The following is a 14,261-nucleotide window of genomic DNA, read 5'->3' as shown; positions in this document are numbered from 1 at the left end:
ATCTTACAGCGTGTGCCATTGAAAAAAAAATATTTTTTTGTTAAGTAAATATGCACGAGTTACAACTTACACTTAATTTTATACTCTTCTATACTAACCGCACCTAATATAATATTGATGTCTCCGGGACCATTTGTTTGATAGAGAAAAACAAATTTATGTAACTAAATCCATAATTGGAGCCATTATTTCAATTTATATATAAGAAAAAATTGCAAAAAAATAGGATAGAATTTCATGCTGCTATTCCCTTCGTAATGGTTTCACTCATTACAATTTCACAATAACTTCATTATTGTTACACGTCTTAAATTAATTCTCGTACTTTATTTTTATAATGTTTAGGAAGTTATTGGAGAGAAAGGATTGCAATATTTTCTAGTGAAACGTTATAGATGAAACTTTTTCAATTTATTGTTTTAAACTGGGATTTTTTTTATTTATGAACATTTTCAAAAGTCAATTCAATTTCTATAATATTCATCAGATCTTTTTTAAGCTCACAAAACACTAAACAAAATTAGCTAGATCAACAAAAAAATTTCAAAGGCTTTAAAATGAGTAACAAGGAAATTAAGTTGTGAGATTAATCGATATATGAGACAATAAATGTATTATCGATGTAAAAAGTGTAAAAATATAACCAGAATATATATATAACTATTACACGATATATATGATCGGATAGTGATTTTTGCAAGAAGGTTAGTTTCTGTGTGAGTTCTCGCGCGCACGCGTAAACGTTTGGATAGATATAATAAAGCCACGTCAAATTCCAAGTTTATAAAAACATCGTCAGGATTATATTTACTCGCAATTTATATGTACATGCAGGGGAAAGCTTAAAATGACATTTAATTTTGCAAGACATTTATCAGACTATTTGAATTAATCTATAATTTTAAACTATTGCAAGCTTTAACAAATCAAGTAAATATTGAGTATACTCTGATTACAGCATACCTATACATACGTTTGTATTTATCACTGTGTCCAATATCGTACCTATAGTAATTAATGTGAACCGTCAATTTGCAACACGTTTTGCTCTAAACACTTGTACTATTTTACATAGCAATTTCTTGTTGACATTTGGAAAATTGCTTGCATAAGCAATGTCTTTTGAAGGGAAATATAATGCCAAAAGCCCAGGTAATGTTCTTCAATTAGACCTATTTTAATTTTAACTTTGGTTTTATATATTTCAATATATTTTGTTTCATTTGATAAGACCATAATCATTAAAAGTACAATGATATTGAGGACGAATATGTATCAGTTCTAAGAAATAGCTATAGAAATTCAAGTTCTAATTTTTTATATTATTGCAGCTGTTAAAAGATTAATGCGAGAAGCTCAAGAATTACGTGATGCAACTAATGAATATTATGCATATCCATTAGAAGAAAATCTTTTTGAATGGCATTTTACAGTTGAAGGACCACCAACGACAGATTTCGAAGGTGGTGTTTACCATGGTAGAATCTTGTTACCACCAGAATATCCTATGAAACCTCCAAATATTATTCTTTTAACGGTCATTCAAATTTCATTAATTTGAAATGGTATCAAACTATGTAACTTTTACTGAACTTATTATTTACTTTTTTCAGCCCAATGGAAGATTTGAAACAAATAAAAAAATATGTTTGAGTATTTCTGGTCATCATCCAGAAACATGGCAACCTTCATGGAGTATAAGAACTGCTTTACTTGCTTTAATTGCATTTATGCCTACTCTTGGTAATGGAACAATTGGTTCTTTAGATTATAGTGCTGAAGAGAGACAGAAACTTGCAAAAAAGTAAATAATTATATTTTTAAAAGACAGATGAATATTATTATTGATTATATATGATCATTTACAAGAGTGCAATGTTTAACTGAAATTGATGTCAATTCATAATTATAATTTAATTAATATAACATTGCCATTACTATAAAAATATGTATTTATTACACATCAGTATTCAGATTGTAGTATGATTTATTATTTTCAAAAGTATGCTACATTGATTGAACTAATTATTATTTATTTTTTTTTAGATCATTAAGCTGGCGATGTGATAATTGTGGTAAAATAGCAGATTTATTGTCAAAAGAAAAATCTAAAAAGCCAATCACAGAGGAAGAACAACATATGTTAGACACAATTGCTTTGAAGGTTAAATGTTATCGTTAAACACAAATACTCATTCTCAATTTCTTTATTAAACTTACATTGAACATATAAATGATTACAGGCTGATGAATCAATGCCAGTAGATATTTCATATACGCAAAATACAGAAATTACTAATGACGGTGAATTAAGGCATAGAATTCGCGACGAAAGCTCTAACACAGACCATGAATATATTGAAACAATTGTAAATCCTCAAGTTGAGGTGATGTCTTCTTCTAACGATTTTATTTGGAGAATGCTTACTATAGCTTTAGTTTCTGCAATAATTTTTCTCATCTTGCGAAGATTATTCTTAGTTCAATGAAATTCATATTGGTGAAAAACTAAATGAATTATATGTATGTTTATGCCAGTATAAACATGTATAAGTACATTACTTAAAAAACAGATGAATCTTTTATATACATACCATCCTTAATTTTTGAACATGTAGTACCTAATAATATTTTGTATATGTATAAAAGTAACATTTTATAGAAATTATTTTTAGTTTATAATATAACAAAAATAGCTTACTTTTCGCTTATTGGTCACCTTTATTAATAAATTTTGAAAAATTTTAAACACTTCCTTTAATTTTAACAATATAAAATTAAAATATTATTGAGTACACTAATATTTTTAAACTTTAATGTTCCATGGTATGTGCTACAAAAAAGCTAGCAGAGAAAGTCTTATTTTTCAAAATATTATATCGAATGTAAAGTATTATGCAAATACTCTGTTGATGAATACGATGTGATTTTATTTGCTGTTGTAATTTTGTTGTGTATGTTCATATGTTTACCATTCAATTCAACTTATATAAAATATTTTCATTTAATAAAGTTACAGAATAACAATAACTGCATTTAATATTTTTCAACCTAGTTTTCCTGAGCAATTTCTAAAGAATTCCAATGTTACACTTGAAAATAATAATCTTTTATGCTGATTATTCTAATAAATTTAATAAGTTTAAGAATAATATATTTAATAATAGATATGAAGATCGTCACAAAAATAGAATAACTTTCAAATTTTTAATCATATTTATTTCTTCTACCATCAAAAAATATTCTTATAAATGTTTCATTATATAAACTTTTTTCTGTTACAAAGGCAACCAGTGGTCTAACATTAATTATATTGCATTTTTTAATTAATATTTTTTGCGTCTTTTAGAAAAATTTTGTTTTTTGTTCTTTCGTGGTTGCATATTTGCCTATAAAAGGATTAAGATTGCTGTTGGAATGTTTAGTAAATTACACATGGATCTTGCAAGATCAGCAGACTATCTGAATGCAAGCAGCCATAATAAATATTTTTCTTAATTGGTATTCTATGCACATTACGTTTAATGAACTAATGTGCATTAAGTTTCTGAAAAAAATTCTATTTTCAAAGTTCTGGATGCAAAATTTGATTGTAAAGTTTATATTTAGATTTTCAACTTAAAATAAAAGCCTGTCCTAATTGATGCAAGTCTCATGTAAAAAATATTATTTACGTTAAAATAATTAAATTTTGCATAAAAAAATGTTAGATAATTCAATACTTAAATTTTTCAGATGTGAACAATTTTTGCTAATCTAAACAATGAAACTAATTTTTATAAATTTATTCATCTAAATGATATATATTTTTATTATACTCTTATCTAAACAATAAACCTATCCATTTTTAATTGTTACTTTTGGTATATGTTTTATATATACATACGTATGTTAATTTATTTATTATAGTTCTTGAATAATCTTTTCTTCTTCAATTACATTATTAAAATTTTTATGAAGAAAAACAATCATTGATAAATATTATATGTGTAACAAATTTGATTTCTTTGTAATATTATAGAAAAAAATATGTTCAGAAAATATGTATATTTATGAAATCTATTAAGGAATTTACATAATCTTTCTTATTCGATACTTACAAAAATATAATCTAACAAAGGCGAAATTGTTTCATTTTCTGTTAACTGGAATTAATCCATTCTGCAGTTTCTTCAAGAGCTCTATTAGTTAAGCGTTCAATTTCAGTTAAGAGTTTATCAGTCTCAACATCTTCATTATCAGCTTCTTCTAAATCCCATTCTAAGCTATTAGGAGTGGACAACTGAAACCAAGGTAAAACAGTCAAACTATTATTTACTGTTGGTTCACTTAATAATTGATCCAGATTTTGCAATTGATTATTTTCAATTACTGTAGGTGTTGGCATTCCTAAAATAAATAATACAAAATAAGTAATTAAATAAAGAAATAAAATAATTTATAGATGATGCTACCTTCATTTTCCCATTCCAAATCTATAGAAGATGTAGGTGTGAATGAAACACATCCTTGATTCATTATCAGTCCAGAAGCATCTAATACTTGCAATGGATCATCAAGACCAACCCTGTTCATATATAATTTAAAAATTTGATTATTATATAAAATGTTGATGTTTTATAGTGTTATAAATATAGCTAACTTTGTAAATGTATTTTTATTATTAAATCTTTTATAACTATTGAATAAATTACTGTCTTCAATTAATTCCAATGCTATAGGATATTTACAAGTTTGCTGTAACAAACAAATTATGAAATTTTAGAAGTGTATCTTCTAAAATAATTAATTATAAAAAATTGTAATTCTACTGCAATTTAATATTGGCTTTGTCTATGTAATTGCAATGTTCATTTAATCTATATACTTGAGTAGTTAAAATAAATTTGAAATATTTACCTTGAATTTTTTCAAGGAGAACAAAGACAAGAAGCTATCAAAATAGTTCAGTTTATTAATGAAAATAATATATTAATTCATATGATGATCAATGAGCCAATGAAACATTCATTAATAATTTTTAAATGATAAAAGTATTTTCTTACTTTTTAGATGAGTTTGAAAGATTAATATTATGCTTAACTGTAGAATTATTTGATTGACCAAACTACAATAGAAAGTTATTTACATGTAAATATAATCTACATAAATTAGTGGTATTTTATGAATATACAAATATTTAGAGTATTAAAATATGATGAGAAAGCTGAACTCAAATAACGTATGTGTACCTCAACTTGTTCATCTTCATCAACAAATACATTGGTATGCCTTAAGTAGGATCTAGAATAATAAAATAATTTGTTATCATGTATTGATTTTTTATATCAATGCTATATTTTTTTGAAATATTAGTTTTCTATAATGTAGTCAAAGTTAAACATACACATCTGTATTACCTGTAAAGAAAACATTCTGTTATAGTATTTAGGCAACGGCCAAAACAGGCCCCCATAAGCTAACAAAGTGCGGCAGATAGCCGTCATCTAAAATGATCTATGCGTTATATCTGATATACGAAATATTTGTTTTGTCGATGTTATCTACCATCATCATTTGCACGAAACAACCTTTCTTGAAGCCATGTGCATGAATTTAGCGCTGTTTTTCTCTTGACAATGGTACTTGGTTCATTAATTATAATTTTTAAAGACCACATGACATTTCTTCACGATGAACCTACGCAAAACTTATACAATAATACTCCGCGCTTTCTGTAAGCCGATCAAGTTAACGTGTTCAAGAGTAGCCATTTGATTTGCAGCCACACTCTGCACAACACATCTGCAATGCGATCGTCTTCATTTCATATTATCGTCTAATTATCACCCATGCTATATATATACATGTAACTTTCAATTTATATAGTGTAGACAGTGTACTCACTGTGCATCAATGTTTTAAAGTATTTCTATAATATTTTGCGTTGAGCATCGAGCTTATTGTATTGTATTATACGTTTTGCTCACATGTACATACATACATACTACTGTACGTATAATTCAATTTGATAAATCGATATTTAACTTATTTGTTTTACCATACAAGATTTAAGAACATTTTTAGTGATATGGATAATTGATGATAATTTCAATAGTTACTAATAGTCGATTGATTATTTATCATGTCGAAGTTAAGATTATTTTATTTACAATATAATTGTTATTTTTATTTGCAGTAGAATTGATATAGCAGTCAAACTCGAAAACATACAAGTCGAGAATATCGAGATTCGAGTAGACTAGGGATGATTAATTTATTATTATAAGGGTAAATTATATCGATGATTAGGCGCGAAAGTCAAAATTATAATGCTCTTGAGTAATAATAAGGTACAAAGATTGCGTAATTAATAAAGTATCCAAGTAGGTTATTGTATAGTGCATATACGCAGATATTCATTTGCAAACCAGAGATCTTAGCTGTGTTTGACTGGATATATGATTAAGTCATGATTTCAATATAATCGATATGATTATTTCAATGATATACATAGTAATTACTACGCTGAAATATGTCGTTATTTGTATCTTAATTTTATTCAATTTGTTCTAAATGACGTAATGAGAACAATTAAGCGAACCGCGTAGACGCAAGCAGGTTTCTTACAAAAATAGGCAGATTTCTTCATAAAACTTTATCTTCAAGCAAGAGTAATGTTATAGTGTAACATGTATGGTTTAATAAATTTTCCATATTTTTCTATTTTTATCACACAAAAATTAACATTAACATACTTAATATTTATTAAATTTTTATTTGTGAATGTTAATTTAGTTACATTTTATGATTTTCTATAATTTTAAATAACAACATCTAACGAGAATAATGTTATAGTGTAACATGTATGGTCTAATAAATTTTCCATATTTTTCCATTTTTATGTCACAAAAATTAATATTAACATACTTAATATTTATTAAATTTTTATTCGTGAATGTTAATTTAGTTACATTTTATGATTTTCTATAATTTTAAATATGTAAGCGCAAGCTGATTATATCGCTTTACATAAGTTTTTTTCACTAAAATACTTAAGTATCTCGATATCGATCATTAATATATGTTATCGATGATTTCTTAGTAGTGATATAGATTGGCTTTCGATCAACACATTAATTGATAGTAAAGATAATGTATCATTCAAATAATATTTATATAAGCGATTTAGTCAGGCGAACTTAGCTATATATTTATACGCGCGTGTATGTCTGATTGGCTGTTCATATATATTACTATTATATTTGCTATCATCGGTATATTCTTATTATAATTATATATATGATACATAGTTTTGGCACTTAGCCGGATGGCATGAGCGGCTTCGGCAATTGGCGAATAACAACTGCCGTGAAAGACGTTCTTTCGGGGCTCTTCAATTCTTTTTTTATTCAGTTAAAATTAATCATGAACATAGATAACGTTAAACACTCTTGAGACAAAGATAAAAATACAAACAGTGGTTAGTAGTTATACTTTATGAAGAATTATTTTATGAAGAGATCATTCTTTAAACTCAAGATTAAGAATTTAACCTGTAGATCGTCGTTAACTTACATTTTTCTAAAATGACAATATTTTTATGGTGCGTTTTAATATTATTCATCAATTTTAATGTGGAAGCTAAGCCAGCACCAGCACATGCACCAAAATTATTAGTTGTATCTTATGATGCATTCAGGTAATTACATTTATATTTATTTTACATTTACTTAACTATTCTTTTGATCTTTCAATTCTGAATATTTTAAATATTATATTAAAATACTATATAGTTATTAGTGTTTGTGTAAGTAAAAATGTGAATGATCATATATCATTAATTCTGAGTTGTTAAAAATAATTTCCATCAAGACGATAATCAACAGTATCATCATACCAAAATAAACATTTTATGTTATTTGTGTTGCTACGATCAGGAAATTAATTGAATACTATTTGAACACAGTAAATTGTATGTAACAACGAATAATGAATAAATAAAATATTAAATAAATGCATTTATTTTTCAAAGTTAGGTTGTAGAATTAAAATATTAAAAAATATTTAACAAATTATAGTTTAGTTATAACATATATATCATAACATTATATTGTAACATACGTGTAACTGAAATTACTTTTAGGTATGATTATTTTGAAAGAAATGTAACACCATTTCTTAAGGACCTAAGAATTAAAAGTACTTATACAGATTATATGAGAAATGTTTTTGTAACAAAAACATTTCCAAACCATTTCACAATATCTACTGGATTATTTGTAGAAACTCATGGGGTAGTTGATAGTGAATATTATGATCCAAAAATAAATAAAACATTCAAATATTCTCATGAACTGTTTCATTATAATAATGATATTCTCCCAATATGGGTATGTTGAAAGATTTTACAATTTACTTATATTAACTCAATTCTAAGTTTATTTTTACATATATGTTCATAAGCTATACTATTTCAGATTCTCAATGAGAATGCTGATGGAAATAGACATAGTGGTATTATGATGTGGCCTGGTGGTGATTATGAATATGATGGAAAAAAAACTATATTTCATCAAGTAAGATTAATATTGATGACATTCTGATACATAAAATATTGAGCAAAAATAATAGAATCCTGTTTTTTAATGAAATATGTATTTATATTTTTACATACTATATTCTTTGTAGTCTTGGAACACATCTATTCCATGGAAAAATAGAATAGATGATATAATATCCTGGTTCAACCATCCTAAGACTCCCATAAATTTCGGAATGTTATATATTGAAGAGCCAGACTTTCATGGACATGGTATCGGCATCAATAATCCTCGATTTAACGAGATATTAAAAAAATTAGATGAAATAACAAAGTATCTTCATCAGAAATTGAAGCAAAATTGTCTGACTGATGTCAATGTTATACACCTGAGTGACCATGGAATGTCTAGCACTACTATTAACCGAATAATAAACTTGACTGAATTTATTGATCCTGCTGACTATAAATTTGTAGGAATATCTCCAGTAATAAATATTTACCCTATCGAAGGTGGCACTTACAAATGAATATTAAAAAAATGTTCAATATATTTTGTAATTTTAGATACTTTAATTTTATTGCTTCTTTTAGGGAAAGAAACTTTGGTTTACACCAATTTGAAGAAAGCTTCTACTGTTAACAAAAATTTTGATGTATACTTAAAAGAAGATATACCTGAAAGATATCATTTTCATAATAATCCTAGAATAGGACCTATTCTTGTCGTTGCAAAAATTGGTTATGCTTTCCAAACTCTTTATGATAGTTTTCCTTGGTACGAAAAAGAATTCAATATTACAAGTATGTATAGAATAATGGAACCTAATAAAGCGTTTTCTAATGGTTTGGTCTTAAATAATTTATAAACATTTGGCATAATTTAAAAAAATTTTCAGTTAATGAAAATTCTGAATTTGGAGTTCATGGATATGACAATAACAATTCGGAAATGCATCCATTTTTTTTTGGTCTAGGACCTGCTTTTTTGCCAGCATGTAAGGTACCGCCGTTCGACAATACAGATTTACTTCCTTTGTTTTGTGAAATACTTGACATATCATGTCCTCAAGTGAATGGAACTTTGAGTAATCTGAAAACTTGTTTAACAAAACATCACTATGAGGCAATTTTGTATAATGGAATATGTAAGTATCGCTTTATATATGATTTTAATGAACTTGGGTATATCTTGACTAGCCGATACACTAGCCGATATTATTTATTATAGACATAGGTGGCGTGGTTATTTCAATTTTAGGAATTATAGCTTTATTTTTAGTATATTTAAGAAGACAACATTCTGAAAAAAATACGAAATACAGGTAAACAAAAATACACTGCATGTATTTTTATACTACTATGGAAAACAGAGTTGCACTGATTTTTTCTCTATGAGTAGATATAGAAATGCTTTTTACGTTAGAATTTTTCAATTTAGCTGTTACATATTTTGCAGGATTTCCAGCAACCAAGCTGCTAAGTAATATTGTGCAATGTAATAGCGCCTTTTTTTCTATTTTTGTATGCTTTCAGGCTTTATTAATTTTCTAACAAAATATTTTAATGCGCCCATTGAATAATAATAACTATTATTACTATGACTATTATTAATTATCATAGTCATAGTAGAAATAACAATAATAATCTGCTCTATACATATCTGTAGCCAAAGCAACAGTAATACCGGTTACCGACATTCTTTTTTTAGTGCGTAGATACAATTCATTTTTACCAGGCGTACGTATTTCAATTTTTTTGCTTCTACCTAGTATACTACACGGCAGCTACCGCTAGCTTCAAATTTCTCTCATTTGGTCTGAAAACTTTAAATTATCTTATTTGGTTTGGAATTCCTAAAGCTTGTTGTCATTGTTTTACTTATGATCAATGCAAGGGTCTTCAACAATATTATATTATGTACAATCCTATTAAAATCTGTCACAATACGACGATATAGTGTTTCCTCAATCTGACTTGCCCGTTTTAACGGGTTTACCGCTTCTTGGAAGATTGTCTACGATCTTCACATATATCTGCCTTGTGTTAACTCATCGGAAATAGCGCTTGCCACTTTATTCTTCTCGATTCCTTCTTCTCTTCCGATTTCCCTATTGTTCCGTTCACCTTGCTCTAATGTATCATATTCAGTGTTTTTCCACCTGTTTAAGAAAGTGAAAAGTAAATAGTCTGTATATTTGTACTTCTTTGGCTCTTTTTTCTTCTGTAGAAGCAGCTAGCAATGCCCTGAATTCCGTTCTGAGCATTACTTATTGCAGCGACGTCTTGGCATATTTTAGTTAAGAAGCGTTGTCTCATCTTTTTTCTTGTCTAAATATCTTTTTGAAATAAGAAGACACTTTATACATGGTTTCTTCTGCCTTGCGTACTTCTACATGTTTTACCTGCACTCGTAATATTTCTACATCTCTTCTAGCTTTAATCTTGAGGCAAGCTAGGCTAATATATTCTCCACACTTCCGTTACTATCAAAATTACCTGGTTATAATTGATCGGAGGTACGTAAGTGGTGTTTTACCTACCAACTACCACCATCACTTACTAATCGGTCTATGTGTAATTATATATGTACTAAATTCTGACTGGAAGAAGGAGTCGCTACGTATATTTTGGTTGCTTTTTTTGTTCGTAAAGAAATATTTGAACAATAGTACAAATAAATATTTAAACAATTAGTAATAATTTATTCTTTTTTCAATGACTTTCTAAAAATTATGTCAATTTCACTAAATTTAACAATGTATCATTATAATGAGTAAAGCTAAATTTATACGTGCTTGTTATAAAAGAATAATTTTTAAATGTTCTATTTTATTTACTAAATATTTTACTAACAAACTAATTTCGCACTCAACATATATCCAAAAAAAATTTCATTTTACAACACAATATTTTTGCAACAGACATAACATTTGTCTTTTAAAAAAGATATGTAATCGTAGAAACGTTCATTATCCCAATTTGGAATCTTTGAATGCTACGAATTATAGAAATAGTGATATATTGTTGCAGAAAAATTGTATTGTAATTATGAATATCGTTCGGTTAATTACTAATTAAAATTATTATTTTAATTGAAATTATTATTTTAGAATATTAATGCAAGAGGCCGACTTGGAAAATCAAACATGGGATGAAGGGAAACTTGTATGAAGGCACTAATAAATCATAAAACGTATTCTATTTATATATTACGTACAATGATGTAAAATATATTTGTAAATATATTTGTAAATATATTTTTGAATATATTTGTGGATATGTATTATTTAACATTTAAAAATTAATTGTATAAATATAAGTATTAATATAACTTTTGATTGAACCAGAATTTTAATATTGAAATATATAAAGAGCAATATGCAAGAAATCAATCATTTGTTACCTTTTTATTTGAAAATATATCTCCATGATTTCAAATGTTTGCAATGAAAAATTATGAAGTAAACAGCATGATTTTTTTAAATCTATCAAAAACAATAATTTTAAATATTATATATAAAATACACCATATTTGATACTAAATTTGCATCCTAGCTTTTAGCTCTTCAATTTTTATTAAAGGCATAACGAAAGAAATACTCTTCCATTTGTTTTTTTGATAATGTAAAGTGTAAAGTAATAAATGTAATAAGTATCACGTTATTAACAATCAAAGTGGCTATGTAGTTTGATTATTTTCTTTTTAATACAATAATATTGGAGACATTTTTCAGTGATATGTCATTTTTTCTGCGGTAACTTTATTATAATTATTTCAACTTTTACTTATGAAAAAAGATATTTTAGATTTTGTCTTATTTTGTCTCGCGAAAATAGTTCACGATTGTTGTTGAAGTTTATTTCACACCACTCGTAAACGTTGATGGATAAGGTGAATGTCGAAATGATCAAAAACAGCGTGAAGATTAACACAATTTAATAGAAAAAAATAAATGTGCGTAGAATAAATGCATGTAATATTTAAGTTAAAAAATTTTTGTACAAATGCTAAGCAAATGATTCTCAAGATACACTGTAAAGAATAATACTTTTATAATAAGGATAGTAATTTGTAACAAATATTGTAACAATCGACTCATCTAACAAGAAGATTATTGTTATTACCAAGAGTAATTCCGTTTGAGACTTATAAAGAGTGTTTTTTCAAATAAAAAAACTGCAATGTCCTTGGCTAAATACTTTAAAACCGAAAGAGAGGGAACGAATAGACACTAACTAATAAGCGTATTAAAATCCGGAAAACCGAGGAACGATTAATTCTTGGAAAACATTTTGTTTATGTCAAAGACGCTTTTCTTAGTAGTAATAAAAGTTCCGACGAAAAGTTGACAAAAACCATTTAATTTTAAAACGACACAGACTCTTGCATAAGGTACGTCTTCATTTGGGTCTTAACAAAACTTCACTCGCATATATTTATATGTTTCTATAAAAACTAACGCGTTGACAAATTACATGGATGCCATATATGTTTGTAACTTATAAATCATAGGAAACGACACATAATATTATATGTAGTCATATAAGATATGAATGCAGTCGCGACAAATCTTTATCTTTTTCATTTAACATTTATATTTTAATAACACTAAAAATTCGATTGACATGTATACATATATGTATGTTATAACAGTTATTAACAGTTTTCTTTTTGTTTGTAATAGTTATACAGTTATTAACAGTTATGGACAATTTCAGAAATGCACTTTTTGTCGTAAAAAAATTTGCAGCAGTTATGAAGTTTTTAAATTAATTTCAAAAATGTAAATAATTATTTAAAACTGTAAAAAATAGTTATTTATCATATGTAATAATTAAGAATTATTTTAAACACTTATATATTATTATAATCATTTAATTTTTTTCGCCTATATATTAATACTTTTTTCGTGTTTGGTACTGACAAATTAATAATTACAATTAATTGTGTAACATTTAATACTTATTTGATCAATGTTATAAGAAAATAAATTCGAACTTAGTGCAGTTTAAATCGTGAATTATAAATTATTGTCTTAACAAACTAATTTATTCTAAAATTAAATAATTAAATAATAGCATGAACTCTCAAATAAACTCAATAAAATGAATGATAAATTATTCACTTAAGTTCGCTTTTGTCTCATGAGTTGTTTAGGCTCTATGAGTTGGAACCCTTAAGGTGAATAGAGGATAGTAAACTAGATTGTTTCTTAAGTTCGCATTTGACACTTTGAGATGTTTAGACTCAAAGAGTTGGAACCCTTAAGATGGATCTAGGAAAGGAATAAGGTAAGCTCTTAAGTTCGCATTTTCCTCTTGAGATAGTTAGACTCAACGAGTTGGAACCCTTAAGATTTGACAAGACCGAGCGGTGCGTGAAATAATTCTCAGACCATGGTTAAAATTAAATAAATAATTTATTTAATAACCGCCTCCGAGCACTATCTGATGCCTCTTGCTCAAGGTTCAAGTCACGACGGTGGCTATCAGTAGTGCTCTTATTACAACATGATACTTAATTCTATATAAGTTTTGATCACGCCATCGATACTTAGTTTTCGGAATTACATTATTTCGCTAAATTCATCTCAACTGTTTTGATATTTATTTAATTTTTCTCTTACATATTTTTTATTTATTTGTTTATTATTTACATATAATGTTTATATAATCATAATGTTTATAAATAATGGGGGAGCGACTGGACCGTCACAATTGCAAATAATAGACACTA

At 26.7% G+C, this 14,261-nt stretch overlaps 3 protein-coding genes across 8 annotated transcripts; 2 read left to right on the top strand and 1 right to left on the bottom strand.

Annotated features, from left to right (window-relative positions):
* Window positions 1-709: 709 nt before the first annotated feature.
* LOC131671628 (ubiquitin-conjugating enzyme E2 J1-like) lies at window positions 710-2,997 on the top strand. 2 transcript variants are annotated; one of them, XM_058948205.1, is made up of 6 exons: window positions 710-930; window positions 1,076-1,152; window positions 1,332-1,537; window positions 1,614-1,804; window positions 2,047-2,164; window positions 2,244-2,997. In XM_058948205.1, the coding sequence occupies exons 2-6, from the start codon at window positions 1,116-1,118 to the stop codon at window positions 2,487-2,489; spliced, it is 798 nt and encodes a 265-aa protein (XP_058804188.1). In that variant the 5' UTR covers window positions 710-930; window positions 1,076-1,115; the 3' UTR covers window positions 2,490-2,997. The 2 variants fall into 2 exon arrangements, with proteins under 2 accessions (XP_058804188.1, XP_058804187.1); XM_058948204.1 differs by having other exon boundaries at window positions 710-973.
* Window positions 2,998-3,182: 185 nt separating this feature from the next.
* Window positions 3,183-5,965, bottom strand: LOC131671629 (uncharacterized). Of its 2 annotated transcripts, XM_058948207.1 has the most exons (9): window positions 5,887-5,965; window positions 5,400-5,784; window positions 5,232-5,283; window positions 5,046-5,107; window positions 4,900-4,933; window positions 4,643-4,737; window positions 4,455-4,567; window positions 4,373-4,389; window positions 3,183-4,282 (listed from the first exon to the last, which is right to left on the bottom strand). In XM_058948207.1, exons 2-9 carry the CDS (start codon window positions 5,453-5,455, stop codon window positions 4,142-4,144), a joined length of 570 nt encoding a protein of 189 aa, XP_058804190.1. In that variant the 5' UTR covers window positions 5,456-5,784; window positions 5,887-5,965; the 3' UTR covers window positions 3,183-4,141. The 2 variants fall into 2 exon arrangements, with proteins under 2 accessions (XP_058804190.1, XP_058804189.1); XM_058948206.1 differs by having other exon boundaries at window positions 3,904-4,389.
* A 1,374-nt stretch (window positions 5,966-7,339) lies between these two features.
* On the top strand, window positions 7,340-11,865 carry LOC131671640 (ectonucleotide pyrophosphatase/phosphodiesterase family member 5-like). Of its 4 annotated transcripts, none has more exons than XM_058948229.1 (9): window positions 7,340-7,681; window positions 8,126-8,181; window positions 8,266-8,372; window positions 8,460-8,558; window positions 8,671-9,034; window positions 9,116-9,325; window positions 9,421-9,669; window positions 9,753-9,846; window positions 11,635-11,865. In XM_058948229.1, the coding sequence occupies exons 1-9, from the start codon at window positions 7,569-7,571 to the stop codon at window positions 11,693-11,695; spliced, it is 1,353 nt and encodes a 450-aa protein (XP_058804212.1). In that variant the 5' UTR covers window positions 7,340-7,568; the 3' UTR covers window positions 11,696-11,865. The 4 variants fall into 4 exon arrangements, with proteins under 4 accessions (XP_058804212.1, XP_058804211.1, XP_058804210.1 ...); XM_058948228.1 differs by adding an exon at window positions 9,981-10,019 and having other exon boundaries at window positions 8,126-8,372; window positions 11,635-11,722; XM_058948227.1 differs by having other exon boundaries at window positions 8,126-8,372.
* The last annotated feature ends 2,396 nt before the right edge of the window (window positions 11,866-14,261 follow it).

This window comes from Phymastichus coffea, unplaced genomic scaffold (assembly GCF_024137745.1).
Source record: "Phymastichus coffea isolate CEN01 unplaced genomic scaffold, Cenicafe_Pcof_1.1 PCOF00131, whole genome shotgun sequence".
NCBI classification, from domain to species: domain Eukaryota; kingdom Metazoa; phylum Arthropoda; class Insecta; order Hymenoptera; family Eulophidae; genus Phymastichus; species Phymastichus coffea.
The sequence above is the reverse complement of the archived record's forward strand: the minus strand, read 5'-3'. Positions and strand labels throughout refer to the sequence as shown.